Raw genomic sequence first — 26868 nt, forward strand, 5'->3', positions numbered from 1 at the left:
CACACACTACAGGAAAAGAATCAGACATGAAATTACTCAAACATCTAAAGTACCAGAATGTTGTTTGTACAGGCACAAACACAGAGTTGATAAAAAAAAGAATAACACAGGTTTACACTGAGTACCTGTTGTTAAACCAAACCCCTTGTCAACTGGGTCTTCATTCAATGCATGCAGCTGGCAAACTCCACTCTCTTCAGATACCATATGCGCTGGCTTAGTTAAAAGAAATTTCCTGTAAATAATGCAGACTTATTAAAAAATGGTGTAACAAGAATATTTATTTGTTAAATAGTAAAAATATTCTATACTTATATAACAAGGATCTCAACATGTTTTACTTAAAATTAATTTAGCCTCAACACATCTATGAGGTAGGTAAGCATTTATTCTCCTAGTTTATAGGTCGAGAAAGTAAACCATAGAGAGGCAGATTTGCTTACGGTAACTATTTATACACTTTTATTTATTGTGAGGTTAAACAGGAACTGGAAAATGGAGCACTGTTTGTTCCATTAAACTATGAATCAAAGTAACTAGGAGAGTAGACTAATGAGCCAGATTTTCAGTTAGTCACACTAATATTGGCAAGGACCTAATTTATACAGGCATAAATACCAGCTGTGTAAAATGTGGTATGAATATGGACATAGCCAAATTTGGTCTAGATTTTCAGTGGTGCAAATTTACATAAGCTCATCTTGCACATTCTCCACTCTGGATTCACAAGTGCAATTTGGGTATGGGGAAATCTGCACCTCTAAGAAATCTGACCGTAAGCACCTAACCATAGACACAAACAAAACCAGTAAATTTGTGTGTGCACATCAGGCATTTGTGCAGGTAGGTTAGATGCACACAAATACTGGTATGCAGCTGAAAATATTGCCAAATATCTCCATTTGTTCTATATTTGTATAGCTCTTAGCACAGGGGATCCATGACTTGGGCTCCTAGACACTACCAAACAAATAATGAATTTGGTTAACTTACTGATTTGTTTTGCTTTCCACCAAGAGCCAACGGTCTTCAGCCACTAGGAAAACGGATCTGAGATTGATAGGTAGTGAGATAGTATGAGTTCGACCCTCCAGTACATCCAGCACAATAAGTTGGTTTCTGTGAAATGTAAACCAAGAAAACAATTATGAGGCAGAGAACGTATATGACAAATCTATTTTTTTTTAAACAAAAGCAATGTAATTTATAGTTAACTCTCACCCTTCTTCTTTGTAGAACACCAGCCAGTTTTTATGTGAAAACTCTCTGCACATTTTGTGACTGATCTAAAAAAATACATTACACATCAATTACAATTTGTCAGGTCAGTCCCCAATAGTTTACCTGACTCCTTATATTTATAGTTATGCTTTTTTCTGGTTAGAAAAGTCATAAACTAAAATATTTGGCCAAGGTGATCAAAAAAGTGTGTCTAAAGTTAGGTTTCTAAACCCGCATTTAGGCACGTAAATAGGTGGCCTGATTTTCAAGAGTGCTGAGAATCAAGCAGCAACCACTGAATCATACCAAATTTGCTAGTTTTTCTTTAATTGAGTAATTCACTATGATAACCGCATCTCAAAGCACCTTTCCACCTACTCCAAATTCATAAATTGCATCATAGTATAATGAATTACAGATCACGCTGCTCTGGGCTCAACAGAACCACAACAACTTGTAACAAAATGTTCTGTAACTCTTAGCAAAATATCTGAAAGGTTTCATTGTAAAAATTACATATCCCTAGACAGCATCCCTTATTTATTGCCCTTCTATTCTGTAATGATGATATATTCTGCTGGTACAAAACTGAGAATTCAATATATATATATATATATATATATATATATATATATACACACATACACACACACACACACACACACATATATATATTGAATTCTCAGTTTTGTACAAGCAGAATATATACATATAGCAGTACACAATTAACGGTTTGTTCCATAAAAGATAGAAAGGATGCTATCCTGCTATCATGTCTGTAATACTGAGCTCTGATAGGTCTGGTATAGTCTAGCCAGGAAGTTGCTGTTCCTCACCGGCTCCTCCTTGTTGCCCCACCAGGATGCTCTCTTTGGAACTTCTTGGGTATCTGGTGAGAGTAAAAGTCTATGAATGGCACCAGTTTTCGTATCCAGCAACAAGACAACATTACTCTGTAAACAGAAAAGAGAGCATTACGCCCAGTCTTCTTAAAGCTCAGAGCACCAGGTCTACATGAAGTGTCTTTGTTCTTTGCAATTGAAGCTACTTAATGTCACAAGGAAATTTAATTTTGAAAGTATGAAATGGATTTTACTTTGCTGGAAAATTGCAGACTGGATCCTCTGGTCTAGCAAAGCTGATCTCAGTGCAGAACTGATGAAGTAAGGCAAAGGTACAACTTAACTGACAATGATTGGTCCAGATCAGTGGTTCCGAAACTTTAACAACCTGTGAACCCCTTTCACTAAAATGTCAAGTCTCACGAACCCCTCCTAAAAATTAATATTTCCAGGGATTTTCTCTTTTACCTGAGTATAAATTATAAAAGCAGTGATCTTGGAAATATAAAATTTGTTTTTATGACATGTTTATTCACACTATTATTATTTATCATTACAGTATTTTTATTACATTATGAAAACGGCAACACTCTTCCAAGATCTCACTTTCGTAGCTTGTATCACTTTGAATAAGCCTGTTTCATCAAGGAGCCTGTTTCATCAAGGAGTATCAAGCTTTAAGTAAGCTTCTTAAAAGTTCCTCCTACACAAGCATTCAGGTCTTGAGTAGTCCAGGCAAACAACATACGTTACAAAGCTTAAACATGTTCTTCATAATAATTTTAAAAACAATGCTAGGTGCCTATTTAATTTTAAAAACAGCAAAAAATATCCACCTCCCTTTCCATTTCTTATAAGGAGTCTTGAATATTTAAATCTCCTCAGTGTGACATATATGCTTGCTTTGATCTGCACAGCTCTTGGAAGTCCAAGGGACAGCTCTGTCCGCAATTAGGGAATTTTTTCCCGAGAACCCCCTGTAACATTTCGCGAACCCCCAGGGTTGGGACCCACTGGTCCAGATGAATGGTGCTATTTTAAAATTCTGTAATGTTTTATTCATGCTGAAAAAAATCAAATTTGTTTGTTTGTAGAGTTTACATCAATATTTAGAGGGAATTGTGTAAGTCTAATGTTAATTTACAGTGGTCTAATATGATTTATGCAGTTAAGGCTTAAATCACCTGTGGCAGCCATTTGCATTCAACTACACAGGAAAGTCTTACCAGCTTTGCTTCTTCCATCTTACTAAAAGATTTGCCGCAACTCTTGAGTGTTTCCTTAGCATTATGCTAGAACAACAGAACCCCCCACCCCCGAATATTTAAATCATATGGAGTTTGAAAAACTATTATATGGAAAAAGGTTAAGCTATAATTTGATATTATTGTGTGGCTCCTGTAGCATCGCTTTAAATATTTCTTTTTAAAACATTCTAAAGTTGTTCCTAAGGCATTAAACTTTTAAGGACTCGGGAAAATGATCACACAGCCAACCTTAACTGCTCTAAATTAAATTTTAAAAGCTACAAAAGAATAAGCTAATTAAGTCTTGTATTTCATTACTTCATTAATGTCTTGGCTCTAAATCTTTGTCATTCTGTGAAATGCTACGTTCCTCAAAGGTTTTTTTTAAGGACATATTAAAAGTCAACTGTATGCGTGTCTAACATCTGAAGTAATACACAGTGAATGATAAAGGACTAAAAAGGTGAAGTCCACAAGATTCTCCTAAATAAAATATGTACTAACTCAATCTGAGTCACAGTTTTTGCGGGTAACCTTCAGATTTTCTCTAGGGCTGTTATTTTAGAGGAATGAACTTTTCATTTTGAATGAGAGCTTATTGTAGCTAAATATGGTAAAACATTTAAAATATTATCATGACATTTGTAGCATTTGGAAAACTTCAGCTGCAGCTCAACTCTTCTAATAAAAGAAGAATTTGTTAAATGCTCACGTATTCCAACCCAAATTATAGAAATGTGGCCCAGGAGAGGGTTTGTTTTGGATTTTGGTTTTCTGCCATATTGTATTTATATACTTCTGCATCAGCATAGCTGAACTGAAGAAATGCATTAGCCTTCCAAGACACAAAAAACCCCATATGAATCAGTTATGTTCTTCTACTTAGTATTAAGTTTATACGTGCAGTTGGCAGTATAAAAAGCCTCTCTACTCCACCCCTTTTGATGTTAATGGTTTCCTTCTGTGCTAAGTGACCGATGGCATATTCTGTCTATGTTTAATAATAGAATTTTGCGTCACTTGTGAACACATCCAACTGCAGTTCTGGCAATCCTTCAAGTGGGATGGGAAAAGATGCTGATGTGCAGTTCCGTTATGTTTGTTCTCGACTGGGAGAAAAGTAACCTTTGGGTGACCTCATGACCCTGATGTCTGGAATTCCAAACTTTGGACAGATGTAATAACCAGCCTCATGAGTGGCGTTCTTTTATTTTTAGTGTCTGAACAGTTTTCCTTTACTTACTGCTGCTTTTATATGAATTACGATTTTCCTCTTAAAAGTCCTTATACCAAACAGGGCGGTGATTTCACTGCTGAGTGGAGAAGTTGTGCTCAATGCTCTTGTAGGCATAGTGGGGAGTAGGGGGGAGCGGCCGCAGATAAAAGTAATAATTTAAATATTTAACCCTCACTTACTTCCTCCTTTTTAACCATCTTTCTTGCCAACAACAAAAATTTCCTGTCCCTCGGTCCTTAACTCCATTCCCAGGTTCTCCCTTATATGCCTCCTCCCAGACACAACCATGCTCACACATGCAGTTTCTTCCTCTCTTGTCTTATATGCCCCACCTCCTGGAAACACACATATGCAACAAATTCAAATATTCCTCCCCTTTCAGTTATAGATGAGACTTTCTTCCTGGCTCTTGGGCCTTGCAAAGTAAACCTCTCCCTACAGTGTGTGCTCCAAATGCCTCCCTTACACAGGCAGCTTCTCCTAGCACTGCTACCTGCAGATCTCAAGTGACACTGACACATTTAGCAACCTTGTCATTGTATATCCGTAAAACAGAGGTAGAGAAAGTAAGTGCAAGAAGTCTGTGTAGTGGATTTGAAGTTCCTGGGTTCCAACTCTGCTGAACTCCGAGCTGGGAAAAAAATAGTATATGAACATGTAACAATCACAATGCATACACAAAGGAGGCAGAAGCAAGGTTTGCTGTAGCAAACTGAAAACTGTTTTTTTCCCAAATTGTGGATGTTTATACCTGTAAACGTAGGGTTTGTCTACACTGTGCAGCAATGCACTCTACAGGAACTTTTAGTTCCTACCAGCAGAGTCTGCATGGACCAATCAATGTACAATCCTTTTGTGTGCTTTAGGAATCACACCCCTGTAGAGTGCATTACCTCACCATGTAGACAAGTCCTTAATGGGCTTTTATATAACACTTATTGTTTGTAAAATATAGTGTGAGAACCTTGGAATATTTCTAGCTGTTAAAATGCTTTTATATTGCAAAATGTTATACTTAACAGTAAATTACTATGCTGGGTTAATAGCAGTTTTACTGTTGTATTTCTACAGTTTACATTTCAGTTAATTGGAGCTGTCCCTTTAAGAACAATATGGGATGGAAGTACAGAACAATGTGTGGGAGATTTTGTCTCTGTGTCAACAGAGCGCAAGTCCTCCCCTTGCGTAAGATCCAAAAAGGTCAGAACTTGATATAATCTGTGTATCTTTCAAAAAAACAAATCTCATTCATGAAGGTGTAGCATCAGATCTTACTGGGGGATCAGATGCCTCAGAGCATTGCTTATGGGCTGCAAACCCTCCAGTCTGTAGGTCACCAATTTTAATCCAGACCAGATTACTATGGATTAAAAATTGTTCCCATCTAATGGATGTTTGGTGGTCCCCCATTATGTGATGAGTTTGGTGGGCTTCAGTTTCAGCTCCAATGTCACAAACTCACACTATACTCTGCACTAGTTGGCAGACTCAGCAGAGGGGTCAAAAACGTCATGGGCCACGGAGACTAAATTACCCCTGCTACTCATAGAGCAAGTTTCTTCCACAGCATCCTCCAGATAAAGATCAAAGCATGCTGGCAGGGCACGGTGTGTGGACAGCCTGTCCTGCTGATAACAGGAACTTCATTTACTAGGACTATCAAATCAATACTTTTACCAGCACTAAATTCACACAATTTTTTCTAAAACGGAAGTTTATTGTTACAGATACATTGGTTCTAAATATGCAAATTATCTAATTAAATAATTTGCATGTGGTTTGCTTCACACACTAAACTCCACAAAACTTACCCACTATCTACCTGTTACCATTTAGACTGGCCAACAGCATCGGGTGCATACAGAGGGGAAACACTTGGTCTGGGAGGGGGAAGGTACTCTGCAGTTCAGTGTGGTGGCAAGGAACACCGCCACCAAGCTTTTCCCTGAAGAGCTGAAAGCCCCTGCTGAGCGCTCTGAACTCCTTCCCCCACATGAGAGCCATTATGGATCTACCACCAAGATTCAGGTGGTAAAGGGGAAGCCCTCCTAAGTTACCAACTGAAGCGTTTGACATAGAAGGGATAAAACAAAGGGCCACGCTCAGCACTGAGGTCTTCAAGCCATTCAGTAGAATGTGAGTCTCCCATGCAAACATGGGGGTGGCTTAAAAGTTGGTAATCCCCACAAATATGTAATTAAGTTAAATCCCTAATAAAGTACACTTTAGTAAAATTTTATTAGAGGGAGGAGGAAGAAATTAAGGGCTTTTATTTTAGTGCAATGCTCTTGATTCAATCCAGATGGACATTATATGAGAAAAAATAAATAGCAGCAGTTCGTCTGCACAGCCATGGCTATAGTTGTCTCATCCTTTCCACTATAATTATCTATTTAAGTGTGTTTTGTAATTGAGTCATAAATGTTCATCTAAAAAAATGTTTTATTAGAACAGCTATTTGGAAAGTCACTACTCTGTGATACTAAGTACTGGGATATTTTTAAAACAAAAATAACAAAAGGGGAAGCAGAGATTTTATTTTATTTTTAAAGTGATTTTTGTTTCCTTCAAGATTTTAGCACTTTTTGACCCTTTTTTCGAATACTCGTAACTGGAGGTCTGGCTTACATAATGATACTTTATTATAGCATCTTCAGTCTCCAAACCACTTTACCAGCAGTAGCTAATCCTCACAGTGTCCCTGTAAGGTAGGTACTGTATGTTATTACTCTCCCTATGCAGACACAAGGAAGATGCAAAAAAGAAACGTTAAGTGACTTGCCATAGGCCACAGAGAGTCAGTGGCAGAGCTCAGATTAGCACTCAGAAATCCTGTGCTTGGTTCACTATTTGTTTTTGCTTCCATGGTGCTTATCACCTCACAAATATCAATACATTTGGCCTTATTTAGGTAAGTAATAGCATCATTCCCATTTTACAGATGCACAGACTTGCCCAGGTCCACCCAGTAAATCTGTTGCAGAGCTAGATATAAAACCTAGATCTCCTGATTTTTAGTCCATTTTTTTAACCTCACGGTCATCCTTGTCCACTAGATTACATCTGCCCTCTGAAAGTTTGAATGCTTAACTAAACTTTACTTGAACTATACAACATTTTTGATTCTACAAATTAAGGCTGAACTGGTTTGCCAGCAATACTGTCAAGCCTTCTGGCCTATGGTTACAACTGGAAATATTTCAAGATCAGATGGATTCTCAAAGTTCTGTATTTTTACACTTCTCAGCAAAGACCAGAAGTGCAGAGATTCAAAACATGAAGAAAAATAAAAAAAAGAGAAAAAAACCCTCTCTCTTACTTTTTATTTTTTGAAGTCTTAAGGAAGGATTATTTCATTTCAAGTTAAAATTCTGGATAAAAGTACAAGCTGTGTTACCTGACTTGTCCAATTTGCCCACCTCTAGCCTTCAAAAACCCGGGAAAAATAAAAAGAACTCCAAATGCCTGATATGAAACTAAACAGACTAAATGAGCTGTGAACTAAGGGAGAGCCCAGATCAAAGCTTCAGATCACACAGCAGTGGCCATCAGGGCTACGCCAGGGTCCAGCCCACCAGATAAATGCCTGGTTCCTTGGTATCTCATTTTGGGCCTTGCACCGAGCAAATTATTAATCTGGCCTTCAACTGGTGAAAAATTAAATAGAATGATAGACAATAATCTACAGTGATTAATAATATGCTACATGAGTGGATCATATTCCTTAATTTTTCCACATAAAGTGCAAGAAACTGATTGTTATAGAAAGGTCACGTCATTTTTGAAGTGATCCTAAACATATGCAGGCTCTGTAAATCTAAACTGTCAGTTTAATGAAGTATATTTTAAGAATCAATGAAGATCTATTTTAATATTAAGTTTGTATATGAAATCCTAAGATAATGCAAAACATATTGTTAGTATATTATTTTCCAGCATGATAATTAGGTTTATTTTTAGAATGCCTTTGCCCAACTGTGGCACTTGCTGAGAAAGACAAGACCAAAGTTGCCAATATTCAAACTTATGGTCAGAGAAAGAAAAGAAGGTTACAGCTGAACAAAACTCAACAGCAATGGTGCATTGAATCACGGTAGCCAACCTATAGTACAGTCTTTATATCAGATTTTAATTCAGACTTTTATTGAAAAATGTATCCTAGAAGGACAGACATTATCACAGTGTAAAACCAATCACTGAGTTAACTGCCTAAAGTTTCACAGAAGCCTTTGATAAAATATTCCCTCTCCTCCCCAAAGAGATTCAATGCTACTGCAGTTTTGTTAAAAATAATACCAACAAGACAATTATTTTCATTTTAGGAATTTCAGAAGTTTAGAAATATAATAGGAGTGTACTGCTTGGATCTGCCTTCAGAAAATGTCTAGTATTCTACACGTTCTCAGGCACTCAAAGCAGAGGATCGAGTGCCCTCTGTTTTACAATTTCCTGTACTGACTTTAGTCATAGAGGGCAAAGCCTTGTTTTGAACTGAACAAACTTGTTATGAGCTTCCTAAAATAGCTCAAATAGTACTTTTACAACTGATCAAGACAACTCTATTGGCAACAGTGAAGGAAGTTAGCTTTCGGATGAAAATTGGGAAAATGCATTTCTAGGGGCCCAATTCAACACGGATATAGGCAAATGCAATTCTGCTGAGATCAGTAACAGGTTGCCCTGCTTACATATGCACTGAATTTAGTCATAAGTCTGAGACCAGTAAAGCATACCTATATTTAGGCTATGACAATATGCATGGCTTCCTGGGATGCTAAATGTGTATGAGATATTTGACACCTCATCAGCTGTGTTGTTAATGGAAATTTCTCATTCCCCCTACTGAATACAGGAAAGGTTCTTCTGAGCTAGCTAACAGACACTGGAAAATGGGGAAAGTAACCAAGAACGAGTAAGGGGTGGGGGTGGGGGGAAACAAGAAAAGGAAGAGGGAAGCTGGTGACCAACAATAATGATAATTGTTAATGCTATGTCTCATATCACTTAGGAATGTAAACAGGATGTAAGACTGGAAGGGATCCCTTGAGCCATACATTCTAATCCCTTGCTATCGCAGTCAACACCATCATATAACCCCATTCATAAATTTATCAAGCGCCATCTTAAAATGAGTTGTTTGCCTTGATTACTGCTATTGGAAGGCTGTTCCAGAACCTAACTCCTCAAACCTTCTAATTTCCAGCCTAAATGTTTTCATGGCCATTTTTGTTTGTTCCAACATTGCTATTTGGCTTAAATAACTTTTCTTCCTTCCTGGTGTCTATCCCCCTCAGGCATTAATGGGACATGATCATATTTATGAAGCTACTATTATAATTCATATTAATACTTATTCTTTTTTTACTCATGTCAGCATCTTGGTGGCTGCTCCCCCATCCCCTGTAAAAAAGTGTTAAATTGAAAATATTCTAATCAATTTCTAATAGCAGTTCCAAATAAGACTATTGAAGTGATGGGCCCAAATCAAACAGATCTGACACTGAGAAAGTTAGAATCCAAATCAAACTTTGCAACTCTAATCCATCTCTACAATGCGGTTTACACCACCATCTTGTTTTACCCATCCATCCTACTCTCAGTTTTGTGTTCCCACAAAACTCATGCTATGGATAGGGAAACATCATGATATTTAATTAAAAAAAAAGAAAGGTGGCATGAACAATTGTGATTCAGAAGGCATTTATTTTTTATTAAAAGTTCAAAAACTAGAACAGAGGATGAGCAGGGCTTGGATTTGAATACACAGCTAAAATAGGGGAGCTGAGACTTAATACATTTCCTCCGCTAATTTGAGACTTCCAAACTCAAATCATAATCTCCTTTTTCTCCCTCCAATAGTTCTCCGTGTATGTTTACCACTAACAGGATAAACAGGCAAATTTCAGCATTAATAATGCAAAGGTACATAAAAACATACAGTAAATCAGCGTAAACACCGCAAGAAAAAGTAGAGCTGAGGGACCCTCTCTAAAGGTTTATTGTGCAATTAGACTAAGTATCCAGAAGTATGCATATTTATCCCAAAGTATCTCACAACCTAGAGAGATTGAAGAACCACAGGGATCCTACTCTTGCTGTACTACTTTCCTCACAATGAAACATGAAACAGGAGGATATCTATTTATTTATTTTACCTGCTCTTCGTGAAGAATCACTTGCCCTTTGAGTGGATTTCCTAGAGGTGCCACAGTCACAAAGGGTTGCCATATGCTGCCAGCCGTTCTTGGGAAGATGTCATAACAATCCACAAAGTATCCATTTTTACTAGATACATTCATGAAATATAAGGAAACTGGATTGCATGTAGCCACATAGAGCATATTTTCAGTCTCATCTTCTGAAATAGGAAAATAAGGCAAAATTAATGAAAGTAAAAGACTGTCGTGATCCAAAATCATGTTAACCATCAGATTAACTGAAAACTGAATGATGCTATTGTGGGAATACAGCAACATATTTAAAATAAGTTTAACCTATTATGGCACATATATCAATCAATCAATCCATGTAGGACTATATGCTACTCTTAACCTACAGCAACATTCCCATGATGACAAAGGGAATTTTGTACATAAATCAAGGATGCGATGTGGCCTATATGTAAACTAAACTTTTAACAGACAAGCTGTTACCGGCTTCACACTGACTAGTAACTCCCTCCACAAATATTCCAAAAGATATTTGAGTAGAAGTCCAAGACATAAAGCTGGTTTGCCATCCAAATCAACTGCTAAAGATTCGTGTTATATGAATCCTTATAACAGGAAACCTGTACAGCATACGCAAGTTTGCTTATAAAAAAGAAAAGTTTCTAAGAAAGAGAAAACTATAGTAAAAGTTTTCAGATACAGACTTTTAAAAAACGTGTCCACTCTCTGGAACTAAAACACCAGGTCATTTAATAATTATAGACAAGAGGAAGGAACTTTCATGTGGTGAGAGAAACACTAGAACTGTTTTTGACTCACTTTAGACGTTTCAGAGCATCAAATTAAAACTGCAATTTCTATCAGTGTCATCAAAAAATTGTGAACATGCTTAGAAAGTGAAGCCGCAATCAGAAAAAGGCAGCGTTGTCAGTTTTCATAATTTTAATGTATTTACAATGTAAAATAAATTACAGCCACAAAATTTATTACATTTTATAATATACCATAAGTAACGGTCACAAGTATCAATAATGATCTGATGCGCATTGGGACATATATCTATATATATAATGTAGTTAAATAAGGCAGGATTGATTCAATAAGAAAGGGCACTGATCAGCATAAGCACCAAAAAGAAAGCACATAACTTTGCATGCTACAAGTCTTGCATTAGAACTGGTTTTAATTAGGGAAGGGCAAAGTTAGAAAGACTTTTTAAAATTAATTTTGAAACAATATACCATATAATATAAAAATTAGGAACACTTTGAATTACGCATCTGTATTTCCTTTTAGAGCCAAATTTCCTTCATAGTTTACATTATCACCAATATGTTGTAATGGAATTATATTCCCCTTTCATGATTGATTGTTTTTGCATTTTGTCTTTTTTGACTGAAAAAAAAAAGTTAAATATAAAGAAGGGAAAAGCAAGCAATATTTTTTCTATATCTCAGGCAGTGAAGGTTCCCAGAAATGCATTCTCTGTGTTACTGCGCGTATACTCAGCACAGAATTTGTAGTTTCTTTTTTATTGCAATTACAAAAATATGATATTGCTCTTCAATATTTCAAAAAAAGGGAATACAAACTACATAGTACTGACTATTAATGAACAGCTATGATCTCATCCGTCCAATTCCTCATTATCTCCAGTGTAATTTACATCATACAATAATGGGGATCATTACAAAAATTACAAATATTTTACTGTACCTTCTGCTACAGCAACATCACAGACTAAGTTAACCTCATTCAAAGGCAGTGTCCAAAAAGCAAGTTCTTCTGTGAAACTGAGGGACCTTGCTTCATGCCGTTCCAGTGGAAATCCCTGAACATTTAAATATATTGGACCCTAAAAGAAAAATGATAACCATGAGGACTGGTATTTTATTTCACTCACCAACCTTTATAAACGTTTATAAACGCTAGGAGTTTTCCTAAAGGTTTCTATTGCTTTTAACACAAAATGCCAGACCAAGCATTATAAACAAAAGAGGAAGGCTTATATTTGGGAAGGAACCAGATTGCTTTTTCTGTAAGCCCTCTGCATCCCACCTGGAGCCCTGAAGATCCTGCCACTATTTTCCCCATAATATACAAGCCATGCTGTCGCCCTCCCTTGAGGCTACATATTTCAACTATTACATCCATCTAGTCATGGGGGATTGCATGGAACTTAATATGGAACCACGATCCTTAATCCCATGGAAGAGAGGTCACATTGCCTGGAGTGTTTTAGATCAATAATGAAAGACTGGCGCACAGTGCATTTGTGCAAGGAAACAATACTGAATTTCTTGATTATGGAAGCTTTAAAATATCAAACAACATTACACTAACAGTTTCCCCCCCATCACTCAAGTAATAATAAAGACAGGACAAGACATTGGGTTTGTAGAGGATGTGGATTAGGTTTAGGCTGGAGGCCAAATCAGACCAAAGGTTCAGATTCAGATTTGAGAGAGAGAAAATTTCAGAAGAATTCAGCTGCATGTGAAATGAAACTGGAAAACAGGCTCCTTCCCATTTTATATCTCATCCAGATGAGCTGTGATCTGGGGACTGAAACTGGACCTCCCCTTGTATCCTTGCCTGTTTCCGGGCTTCTCTAAAAATGGCATTGTCACCTTCATAGCAAGAACTCTGCAAGAGCTTTTGAACTCAACCTTGCAAAGTCCACCCCCCGCCACAGTACTCCTTTCAGTATATGGCCTGCATATGGAGGACTCACAAGATAGGACCCCACAGCAACTCAGCTGGCAGTGTGAATCACAACATAGTCTACTTTTTTAATCTGTACAGTTAATAGTATTTATTTCATTACAAAAATCAACTCAGATTCTTCTTTCTGCAGGAAATGAGTGACATCTTACATTTATTAAATCATAATCTGGGTGATGATTTAGTGCTGTAAAGAAAAAATGACTACTGGTAATCAATATTTTTAAGCATTAAAAAAGACACAAACCTTTATATTTAACTGATGAGTTTCTGTTGGACACAGTAGTTTCCGCCGTGCGTTCCCTGATTGATTGATTCTCCAGTAGCCCATAAATTTATGGTCTGGCAAGGGTAGCCTGTCAAACAACATATGAACAAAGAAACATTTATCCCTGTTAATTTGCAATGAATAAAGGATATGTCATTTAACCATAGTTTTTTTCTAAGAGGCTATTTTAAAGATTCTCTTGTTGAAAATGCTCCCTTGCTGAAACATTAAATTTTTTTTAAATAGCAAAAATTAAAATTTTCTGAAACACAAGTAATCTCAGATCTAAAAGACTATGCTCTGAAAAGCTTTAAAAGTCTGAATTGTCTGAGCTATGTAGCGAAGCATATTCAGTGCTCTCTTGATCAGCTTAACTCAATTCAGAGGATGCCAGAATGAGTGGGAGGAGCTCTTCTAAGTGATATGTTCCTCTAGGAAAACTGCATAATGAGTACAGTAAATGTTGCATCAGTTTATTGCTGCAAGAAGGAGCATTAATTACTGTTGTATGTTCTCTGACATCCAGTGGATGGGTCAACACAGTACAGACAATGACCATATGCTAATTGCCTATGCTGTCAAAACTAGCCTCTGTTTGCCAGAAGCTGGGAATGAGCGACAGGGGATGGATCACTTGATGATTACCTGTTCTGTTCATTCCCTCTGGGGCACCTGGCATTGGTCACTGTCGGAAGCCAGGATATTGGGCTAGAATGAACCTTTGGTCTGACCCAGTATGGCCGTTCTTATGTATCACAAGAAAGTGCAGAAGGATGGTCCTTCTGTATGCTCTGTTAAGGGTATCTATATGGCAGGTGTAGGGTTTCTCATGGATGCTTAGACTCCACTACTTTTCATGGTCACCTGCTCACAACACAACCCTTGCCAATCCTGCAGAAAAGACGGGGTTAATTTGCCTAAACTTGAATGATGTTCTTGACCTCATTTTTTTTCCATTTGTTTTTCATTCAGGAAGAGAACATGTGGGCCACTGTAAAAGATAATTTCTGTAATAACTGAAAATATTGGTATATGATAAAGTAATTTCACAGACTATAGTACACACATTTTTGTTCTTCCTCTACTCTCTCTCAAGTGATTTGCAACTAATAAAATTATTTAAAGTTTTGTTAATGCAGAATAATTACATTAAAACCAATGAACTGATATGCTAAGACACAGTATCAGAACATTTCCTTTTGATCTCTCTTATTTGGAACTAGTTGGCATGTAGCATGTATTTAATTTGCTTCTAGAGTAAGAAAATTGAGAGCGTGTGCAAGATATTTCTAAACACTATTTAAACCTCTTACGTTTATTGCACAACTACAAAACTTGGCATGAGAATAGAAGACAACCCTCTCCCTCCTTCTAAAAATACATCTCTGAAATCTATTTTAAGTAAGTTCTCCAAGACTGTTGTCTGTGCTTGATCTCTCGTGTTCTATTTGTCTGTGTCTGTTCCTACAATCAGAATTCTGTAAAAATAATAGGCTCTGTTAAATTAAAGGAGGTTTGTTTCTTTTAGATATTTTGGGCAGAGAGGGGGCCCCAAATCAAAACCCTAGGTCTGAGCACCCCTCTAATCTCTCTCTATTCCAACTTTAGGAATGAACAATTACATTTGCTAATCTTTCTGAATAGCACAAGAAAAATAAATTAAAATATTCTAATAATTGTTCTGCCCATGTACCTCAATCAAACTGGAAGGGCCACCTTTTGGGGTGAGAGAGTAGTTCAATCTCCATACCGATTCAGTCCTCGGTCCATTTGCTGAGCCTCTCAATAAAGTTGCCAACAATAGGTTTTGTGATATTGAATTAGGAAATGGATTGAAACCACCAAAGCATTTCACATAGGTCAATGTTCAGCCATAAAATGGTAATGACTTTTGGTGATGCAATCTGGGCTGAATTTAAACTAGCTTGACAGGCATTGTTTTCCATTACGTTTAATTCCCTAGTTAACCAGCTCGGAGAAGACAGTTTTTATGACCCTACACCTATTTACAACATCAGTCAATACCAAGGTATGAGAACTATATTTCTTGTAATTGCTTCCTATCTTCAATTTCCCCTTGTTTAATTATTTGCAGTGTGAGGTCTGTTTTTAACATTGACTGGAAAAGATTAATATTTTTGAATGAATCTATTCACAGTGTCTCAACCTTTTTCATCTGTTTCCTAACCAGTCTGGCCAGTTTTCTCCCACATCAGGAGTCAAAATTAAGTCAGACCCAAAAGAAATGCAAGTATAACACAGTTCAGGTTATGACATCCAATCCAATCATTAACAGTTATTTAGGGTATACTCTTTAATGCAATATAACCCGAAGATAGATGCATTTATGCATAGAGGAGTATAGAGTCAGTTACTAATGTTGGTTTTATTAATGAAAATAAATTTCACACTAAGAGTTTTGTTTTGGATTTCAAAATGATTTTCTGGCCAAGCCTGAGTTTGATCCATTGGGGGGGGGGGGGGGGGGTGTTATGAAGGAAGAACATGAATTTAAATTTCTCTGTGGGAACAGTAGCATCAACGTCACAAGGACTTAGATTTTAGTTTTGAACTCCTTACACATAACTCTCACGTGTAGTGCACTATAGATGGATGAACCTACTAATAATTATGACTATCTATGAAATTTTACAATTTTCTTCAGTCTTTGGAAAAGCTACATGCTCCTTTTGAGAGGCAATTAGAACTTATCAAGTGAGAGATATACTAGACCCGTTTGAAATTGGGTCATGTCCTGAAGAAAATGTCAAAGATTAGAGCCTTGGTTTTAAATCTGAGATGTAGACAATTCATGAAAATATCATGAGTTTATAAATCCTCTATTAATAACAGGGTTAAAAAAAGAACTAGATAAATTCATGGAGGATAGGTCCATCAATAGCTATTAGCCAGGACAGGCAGGGATGCAAAATCATGCTTTGAAGTGTCCTTAGTCTCTGTTTGCCAGAAGCTGGGAATGGGTGACAGGGGATGGATCACTTGATGATTACCTGTTCTGTTCATTCCCTCTGGGGCACCTGGCATTGCCTACTGTCAGAAGACAGGATACTGGGCTAGATGGACAATTGCACTGATCCAGCATGGCCATTCTGATCACTGAGTCACTGGCAAAGGTGTGAGAGGTAGTGGGAACTTGTGAGTTTAAGATTTAGAAAGAAAGTTCTACACAAACTCTTTCATTCTCTGGAATGATAATCTACAGTATCAAACAAGAACTCTTATTCACACTCTTCATCAAAAGCTAAAGCTTGTTTGTTTTTATGTCTCTAGAGACCCCTAATGTGACATCATATGGAAGAAGGACCAACACCTAACAGTCAATTCCACTGAATTATTTCCGTGTCAGTTCTTTGATTGACAATCAACCTGTCAGATCCTTTAGATCCATTTTGTTTAAATTGTTACTTTTTGACTATTTTACCCTGTGGGCTCTAGATCCAGGATTCACTACTGAGTATGAGGCGGTTATGTAAGTAATGTCTTTGTAAAGAGGAGGAGATTGGCCCAAAACCTTTAGTCAACATGGTGATTCTACACAAAATTGTTATTTAGTTTGATTTTCTTCATGTACAGCAGTCTAATGGGAGAATTTGTCAGAAAATAATTATCTAGAGGCAAAATATAAATGGAGTTTTTGAGTCCACTAAAAATGGAGAGACTAAGTTTATAGCAATCAAATTACTTGTAATTTGTGTTTTCTGAAGGTAGCTATCAGAACTGATATATACTTTTTATAACTGATATATACCTTTTATAACTCAGGCATGACTTGGGGAACTCACAGTCTTGTGAATCAAAGGTGGGATGGAATGTTTCATAACACGAGAACTAGGGGTCACCAACTGAAAGTACTAGACAGCAGGCTTAAAACAAAAGGAAGTATTTCTTCACACAGTGCACAGTCAACCTGTGGAACTCTTTGCCAGAGGAACTCTTTGTTGTGAAGGCCAAGACTGTAACAGGGTTAAAAAAATAACTAGATAAATTCATTGAGGATAGTTCTATCAATGGCTATTAGCCATGATGGGGAGGGATGATACTCCTAGCCTGTTTGCGCCAGAAACTGGGAATGGGCAACAGGGGATAGATCACTTGATGATTACCTGTTCTGTTCATTCCCTCTGAGGCATCTGGCATTGGCCACTGTCAGAGGACAGTATACTGGGCCAGATGGACCTTTGGTCTGACCCAGTATGGCCGTTCTTATGTTCTTTGCTAACCAGATCATGGCACTTCAAACAAACAACTTTTGATTAAAGTCTTATTTGTATCATTTAAGATTTCAGTTTAATGACCTTCCTATTTCTTATCCGTGAGACACAAAGGAAAAAAAAGAGACATTAAAAAATTCAAGCAGCTTGAAGTTGCCCTTGCCTCCAACTTGATGACTGAAGACTAAAAATTAAATGGTTCTTCCCATCTTTCCTTTCTCCCCCTTCCCCTTATGGGAACAGCCTGACCAGTCACTCAACAGAGAAGAATAGGGCTTGAAGGAAGTCACTGTCACCCTGTCTCTCCATACAGTCCCCGTTGCACAGTCCTACCCAGCTCTTTATGTTTTCACTACCACAGATCAGCTCAGTGATACACAAAGCAGGGAGAGAACTGCTGAGGAATGGATCACAATAACAAGACAATTTTACAGAAGCAGCAGCTTAGCAACTGAAGACCCACTCACCAATAGCAGGAGAGGGAAGGAATGGGGAACAAGGTATGCAGTAAAGAAGAAAAAGGAAGATGTGCAAGATATCCTCACACCAGCTGTTTGTTTGTTTTAAATTATTTCAGGACAAAATTCAGAGGGCTTCAGTCTCTCTTTATTCAGTCCTATTTCATGTAAACACCACAGAGCTCAATGTAGTAATTTCCTAGAGTTAGAACGGACAACAGAGTACTTTCTGGCAGGGTGGGGCTTAAATATTACATGTATGATATTTAAATTCCTGCAAACTGCCTTCCCCCAATTTTAGGTGTAATAATACACTCCATGGTGTGCACAAGTAGTGAATGTGAACGGAGGCACTCTACTGCTGCATGGGCCTCAGCAAACCTAAGGTGTGTGGAGATCTGATGAACAGTGCACAACCTGATGTGTGTTATTTCATACACAGCCTCCAGCTGCATCAGAGATCAATCAAAAGGAAAAATAATAGATAAAAACAATAGCTTTCCAGTGTGCTTGGGTGAGTGGGGACCAATTATAATCACTACCTTCCAAGAACAGGATAGGTAGGTAAGTCATCTTGTCTTTATAAACATCAATTCTACAACACTAAGCTTATCAAAAGATATTGTAAAAATCATAAAGATACCCTGACTTAAATAGAGGGGAGCAGAGAGAATGGAGTTATACTCTCCCACTCCTTACTTGACAGGCAATACCAAAAAAACCTCAGCTAACTCACAGGATCCTGGGAGCCAGGACATGCCCATAATCTATTATCTGGCCACAGATTAACCTCTCAGAGATATTTTCAAACCAGCTCAATTAGAAAAAGGTTCAGATGATTTTAAAATGGGAATGGGCGATGTATTTTCTGGCTTGGAAAATTGGAAATCTAGAGAAGATGTGATAAAATAATGAATGGCTTAAAGAAGCTCAATTGGATGTTCCTAGTTAATATTTCCAAAATAGCATGGGGAAATTAAAAAGGCAAAAACAGAAAATGTACAAAAAATAACTTTTCAAAGTAACACATGACACTCATGTCTACTGTTCTACTGTTATCAGACAAGATCTCAAAGTACAGAGAGTCCTATTACTCAGTACTTGGACAGGAGCAAGCTCCAAAGAACAAATATGCTACAAGATGTGATGCTGGTGACTCGGTAAGTAGCCTCTGTGTCAGTCATGAACAAATGTCTAGAATGGTGAACAAATGTCCAGAACAGTTAAAGACCTCACAGCATTTGTGAATTTAGTAGTGTTAATCTGGTGTCCTGGCCAAATTCCATCTCAGGTCTTACGTTTTCCTGGCAGTTTCAATTAACTATGATAGTTTCCTTCGCTTCTTGTCCTGAACAACTGCTGCAGAAGTGATTGACTCTCAGTGGCATGTGAAGTGATCTTTTATATATAACTATTTAACAAGGATATTGTAAACTGATTAGTTAATGTTTGTGAAAGTATACTGAGATCACTGAATTAAGGGCTGTTAAGAAACGCAAAGTATATTATCGAGGAAAATAGTTTAGTACATTTTAAAAATATAAGATATATGTGAATGAAAAAAACATCTGCAGTTAAATTAGCTAAGAAAAATATTGTATGGGCAACTGATAATCAACTGGAGAATCACACTGAATTTTCCCCATCTTACAGAATTGTTTAGTTAGATGCATTTCCTCAAAAGTATCTGTGATTACCTAGTCAGCCTCTCTTGTGGGGAAATGGCTTTTGGAAGTTTATAATTTTGTTTGCTGGCCTCTGAACACAACTGATTTCTCTGAGGGCTCTTGGTTCTTTTAAGCTTGACAACCTGCTACAAAATCTCATGCCAAAGCCTGAAACCATGGAGCATGGATCTATTATAATTCATTTACCTTTGGAGACATTGAGTGAGATTCTGTAGGCTACACTGATCCCTTCCATAAAACAACTCATATTGCAGGAATCCCTTTTTACTGGCCATTAATGATCTCCTAACCCTTTTCACAAGAATAGGCCTATTCATTCTAGAGTCCAAGCAAAAATTCCAGAATGGACAACTACATTCTGCCCACCTAAATTCATCCTGAGGTTTAACTGGATACAGTCTTCTTCTGCGTTTCTTGTCCTAAACTGCTGTGTAATAGCCCTGTGTGTTGTTCGTGTGCCTAGCATGCTTTTGTTCCTACATAGATAAATAACAGCTATCACATTCCACTCTGGTTCAGTGGTAGATTAAATAATTCCTGCTTGTAGATGTCTTTTGGATAAAGTGATATGGAACAAATACAAAAATTCACCTCTGCTAAATATGAAAAGCTCAGTATATTAAAATAAAATAAAATAAAATAAAATATTCACAAACTGTTGTATCAAATATATTAACATATGCAGTAGAATTCCTGTACCAGTGAAACAATGCATCAACAGGTTTCAGAGTGGTACCCGTGTTAGTCAGTATCAGCAAAAACAACGAGGAGTCCTTGTGGCACCTTAGAGACTAACAAATTTATTTGGGCATAAGCTTTCGTGGGCTAAAACCCACTTCATCAGATGCATGGAGTGAAAAATACAATAAGCAGTATATATATACAGCATATGAAAAGATAGGAGTTGCTTTACCAAGTGTGTGTGGGGGGGTCAGTGCTTAATTTAATTGGCCTCGTTAGCATAAAGCCAATAAAAACCATTGGCCTCGTAAGACCATAGCCAATAAAAACAAACCGTTCATTTATTTTTCTAAAATCCTTATTTAAATTAAATAAAATGCCAACTTATCAAATATAAACTATCATTCTAACTCAAACCCACTTTATAGTCCTTCAAACAGAATTCAGCAACTGATTTTTAGTACGTAAATTATGGAGATTGTGGCACCAGTTTTAGGGGTATATTGTCATCTTGATGCATATGGTAGTTACTCAGGCATTGAGTTCCTCAGACACGTGATTCCTCAGACATCCAGAGGAAAAATTATACCATAGTCATTAGACTGCCTGTCTTCTTCAAAACATCTATGTAGGTTGCTAGGCATGATTATAGTGGTGCTCCTGCAGGAGAAATCTACACACTGACAACTGATAAAGACATTTTGTCAGTGGAGTCAATTCAGCTGCTTCTAAGCAAACATAAAAGTAGTATAATCCTATGTAAAACTGAATTTTCCATAACCCATCCTTCGCTTTATTATAAAAGGGAAATATTTGTTTCTCCATAAACAGTTACTTGACTGGTTTAATGGTTTGTTTTTTCTGAGATTCCTTAAAAGATATATTAGATTTTTCAAAACATCTCAGAGGAAGTTTAAAAAAATAAAAATAAAATGTATGTAATTATGTTTATTTATCAAATAACGTATTATCAGACGGAAGAAAACGACAGGCATCCATGTGAAGTGCAAAGTGTGAGCTAAATCAGCTGTGATTTTACAATTTAGGTTTTTATTTTAAAAATGGCTATTTTTTTTTCTGATCTCTCAAATAGTACATAGTATAACAAGTTCAATGGCCATGATTATTAAACAATAATGGGGATCTGGATATAAGCAAATTTTAAAATCCTTCTTGTTGCCTGCCTAAGTGCTCTGACATGCTATGATGATGTATTTTTATAGAGCTAAGGATTAAGGACCATTTCTTGCTCCCATTGAAGACAAAGGGATTTGTTTTGCTTCTGAGTTTAATGGCAAATAGGAAAAGATCTGTAGTAATTCAATAAAAAAAAAACACAGACGGAGAAAGAAACAAATATTTCCCTTTATTTGTTTGTATCTGTTTTTCATACTATTAACATTTACATGGACATTAAATAGAGATGAAAAATTAGTAATTTATAACTACTAAATTTATTGGTAAAAATATAATTGTCCATTATTGCAGAAAATAAAACTTCAACCATAAGAGTATTTAGCTTCAAGTATCCCAGGTTGTTGTTAATCAATTAGCAGCAAAATAAAAGAAAGAGAAAAATGGCTGACACAGATAAGTGTTCTTAATATACATTAGGTTAGCCTTACTCCTTGGCCAGCTGTATACTGGTAGGTTTTGCTCCAATCGGTATCCCATGTTTGTGCAAAGTGCTGATCAAAGTGTCACGCATTTCATTGTTGTAGGAGTCAAAGTCAAACACATTTCGAACCACATTTGCAAGTCCTTCAATTGGAAATTTCTGCACAGAAACAAAACCCCAACATGTATCATATTACACACATCTAAGTTATTGCATGTAGTAAAATATTTTATATTGTAGTTAGTCTGTATTGTTAAACTGCTAAAGCCAGTTGAGAGAGAAATGTTATGCTTATTTGTCATGAAGCAATAAAACAAATGGTATATTTATTTCCTGGAAAGACAACTTCTGTTTAAATTAAACAAAACATCTGATTCCTACATCTAAATACTGAGCTCTAGTAGTCATCTAGTACTCAGCCTGGCATGGGGCTGTTGCCCCCTCTGCTATCCCAGGCCTTTCTGCCTCCCTTTTCCCTCTCTGTTCTCCCTCCTTTATAGCTGGGCTTGTTTTCTTTATCGGTCACAGATTCAGGTGCATACCTTCAGGACTGGCAATTCTGGCAGCTGGGCAGGGGTGCGAGCAGCCTGATAGCCTGTCAGCAGGGACGACTCTCCTCTCCCTTTTGTCTATGCTCAGTATGGGGTTTGTAAACCCCATCTCACCCATCCTTAAGTGACCATGGCCCCATTCCTACAAACATGTATGCACATGTTTAACCTTACCACCATTGTGAGACTACTCATAGTAGTCAAGTTAAGCACATGCATAAGTGTTTTCAGGGACAAAAAATTCCCAAGGGACATATTGTGAACCCATCAGTCTTATTTGGTAGCAATTACCCGCATAAGAGTCCCAATTGTGCAAGTAACTGCAGACCAGTGGAATAAAGGGTTCACAGTCTGGCCCCAAATGACTGCCATAGCCACATTACTAGTGCAGATCATATTTTAGTAACTGTAGAAATCTGGGAGATAATTTTAAAACAAATATTTAAACAAATATTTAAAAAAGATTCAAACTAAGTATGTACAAATATTAGAATAACCCCCCACACCAAAAATTCTCATTACTGTTTTGGTCAGTCATCCCAATCATCATCTTACTCAGAATCCAGGCATTCAATGCTTTCCCATGCTTCCTGAAATGTCCAGTTTCTAAAATAACATGCACATTATGCATACAATATCTAAACCCAACTATATATTATGGTAGATGAGGATGTCATTAGTAGCAGAGGTATCGGTAGCTGTATATCATTTCATTCTTTGGGCTTTTCTACCTGGTGATCTAGTGCGTGGCAAGCCACGGTGTGAAAATACAGCACACTGGCACGCCACACATTAACCGACTGTGTGGACCCTGCTATTGTATGCTAAAAGTTCCATAGCGCACTTTGACATTCTCCTGTCTGAAACAGTGGTACATCAAAGCACACAATGGAGTTTTTACTGAATGGTAGCAGGGTCCACATGATCAGTCAGTGCATGAAAAGCTAGTGCACTCTACATTCACACCCTGGCTTGCTTGCTGCACACTAAATCGCTGTATAGACAAGCCCTTTCATGTGTGTACCACAGAATACTACAGCACTCATATATATAATACACCTCTACCCCGATATAACGCTGTCCTCGGGAGCCAAAAAATCTTATCGCATTATAGGTGAAACTGCGTTATATCAAACTTGCTTTGATCCGCCAAGGTGTGCAGCCCAGCCCCCCCAGAGCACTGCTTTACTGCATTATATTCGAATTCATGTTATATCGGGTCACATTATATCGGGGGAGAGGTGTACATACACAGGAATACGTCCTACAAATTTTGCATATCTGGAGTCTATAGAAAAGGTTGCATTATTACTTAGCTAATTATTTGCTTAGCAAAATATGTAATTGTGGGATTGTACAAGTCATTCTCTAGCTGCCCCCAACACATTTAATGTGGCTATTCCTTACTGAATAAAATATAAAAAAGTCCTCTGATAAATGTTCTAAGTTAAGTTGGTTGCAACATTTTAGATAGAATCCCTGTTGAAAAAGTTAATTGACATTTCTGAACTACTAAATTCCTTTCTACAAATAAGACTTATAGCACTAAATAATTTCACTATCCTGGAATCAAAATAAATATATTGCAGAGAAAATAATCTATGCATTTATCATGATGTATATCAGGCAGATCCACTGCACACACTATCCAAAATTAAAAGCACAAATATCTATTTATATTGTTACTACTTAGCACATAAAACCATCCTGCCTGCAACAAAATTATACTTGGACAACTTCTATATTCTGCAAGATATATTTAATAGATACTGTAGGAAATAGAACTTATCAGTACTTGTATATACTGTAAATGTAACTGAAAAACATGGTGTAATATATCTTGAACTTTAGAATTTCTGCAAAAGTAAAGCAAATTATCATGTAATTAACAGTACAGAGTGAGTATATTTTGAATAATAAAACAGTAATAATGATGAATAGTTATGTTTATATAGCGTTTCTTAGTAATAACTCACATTCTTCCCCTCTATTACGAAGTGTAACCAACAAGCTTTCACCAATTTAATTAGTAACTTTCAGTATTTTAATACGCTAGAGGATAATGATTAGCCTCACTTGCTCTACATTTATTGTTTCATGTAGCTTACAGAGGAAACTGCAAAAGCTTTAATAAATTGACTCAAATGTTATCCAACCACCCAATAGTCTCTTTATCCTCTTTTGAACTATTTTGTTTCTTCTGACATACATCCCTCACGTCACTGAAACTGATATCTCTGTGCTTCCTGTACCAATATTATATTATATGAACTTTATTTCTTTAGAGGCAGATGATCATCACTTTCACAAAAACTGTTCTGAACTAGAGAACTTGTTAATAGGTTCGTCACTTAACTACATTTTTTAAAATTGAGCTCTATTGTTTCAAAAGGTACAAATTCAGCAAATTTTTAATATCTGGCTAGAAAACGGTTTATCAAAAAATGGAACTGACAGTTTACTTGAAGCACAAAATTTGTCTGTCTTTAAAAACCATTTACTTGATATTGATTTTTAAAACCAGATTAGCAGACAAAATATTGATTCCCCATCAGTACATCCAGTTCTCATTCACTGAGTCTTTCCATTATAAGTAACACTTCTATGAGTGTCTTGGAGTACTTTAATATTTTACTCCTAGATTTCTGGTTATTTTTGAAAACAAAAACAGTTTTTGCTTTTAGCAGCTTCACACTGGATATATTTTATGCTTAAAGTCATTACATAGTATGGCTGGAAAAAAAAAAAGTACTTTATGTGAATCTAAGCTTATGTGAAATGTGAATACAGGTACTATTGCAATCTACTTTAAACTACTCCCATGGCCATTCCCAAAAATAAAGAAGATTAGATGGATTTTCTGTTCACGTCAGCATATACATTCCATGTAGCCTGACATCTTACCAAATACTTTGCTAAAACTACTTTTTTGAAGAAACAGCAAGCACAGTAGCAACCTATTAACACTGTATTCTATTATTCAATCTAAAACATTTTACTGAAATGATTTTCTCAGCATGAGTTTTCTCAAAGATGCTGAACTGTTATTGGAACACAGCTTAACAGTTTTCCTCAGTTCTGCAATCCCTGGATTTTGACTGGCTGTGGGTGACTTATTTTCATAATCTCTATGGGTTTATGTCTCCATAATGACAGAGTATGCATATCATTGTACTTTGATTGGCTGACAGTCAGAATGCAGAGATTTGAATAATCACTTGTACTATTACTTCTGATTCATACACTCAAAATTTTCAGGTTTTCTGCCAAAAACAAAGATATTGCCTTAGCTTCTAACCTGCGGTGGGCAAACTACAGTGAGTGTCCTGCCTGGCCCCTGAGCTCTTGGCCCGGGAGGCTCCTCCCCGGCCCTCCCCTGCTGTCTCCCTGCCCCCCGCAGCCTCAGCTTGCTCGCCCTGCTGCCGGTGCAGTGCTCTGGGCGGCGGGGCTGTGAGCGCCTGCGGCAGCGCAGCTGCAGAGCCCGGCCTGACCCGGTGCTCTGTGCTCCGTGGTGTCGGTGGCGACGGCAATGTGGTCCGGCTCCAGCCGGGCAGCGCAGCTGTAGCACCGCCAGCCATCAGTGCTCCAGGCAGTGTGGTAAGGGGACACGGAGCGGAGGGGCGGGGCAGGGGGTTGGAGAGAGGGCAGGGGAGTTCGGGGTGGTGGTCAGGGGGCGGGGCTGTGGTTAGGGGTTGGGGCAGTCGGGGGGGAATAGGGGGTTAAATGGGGGCAGGGATCCCCGGGGGGCAGTCAGGAAGGAGGGGGGGATTGGATGGGGCGTCAGGGTGCAGTCAGGGGAAGAGGTTCCAGGGGCAGTCAGGGGACAGGGAGAAGGGGTGGATGGATGGGACAGAGGTCCGGGGGGGGCTGTCAGTAATGAGAGGAGGAGTTGGATGGGGCAGCAGGAATCCGGGGGCGGTCAGGGGACAGG

The 26868-nt window shown here is 37.5% G+C and overlaps 1 protein-coding gene across 1 annotated transcript in view; it reads right to left on the reverse strand.

Moving 5' to 3' along the window:
* VWA8 (von Willebrand factor A domain containing 8) overlaps window positions 1–26868 on the reverse strand; it is a gene marked incomplete in the record, with an annotated part of 259242 nt that overhangs the window by 72569 nt on the left and 159805 nt on the right. Inside the window, 8 exon segments of the mRNA XM_034758419.1 lie at window positions 126–235; window positions 994–1119; window positions 1222–1286; window positions 2058–2174; window positions 10703–10905; window positions 12434–12572; window positions 13689–13797; window positions 22394–22545. Of these exon segments, the coding sequence (XP_034614310.1) occupies window positions 126–235; window positions 994–1119; window positions 1222–1286; window positions 2058–2174; window positions 10703–10905; window positions 12434–12572; window positions 13689–13797; window positions 22394–22545 (1021 nt within the window).

This window comes from Trachemys scripta, chromosome 1 (genome assembly GCF_013100865.1).
Source record: "Trachemys scripta elegans isolate TJP31775 chromosome 1, CAS_Tse_1.0, whole genome shotgun sequence".
NCBI lineage: Eukaryota > Metazoa > Chordata > Testudines > Emydidae > Trachemys > Trachemys scripta.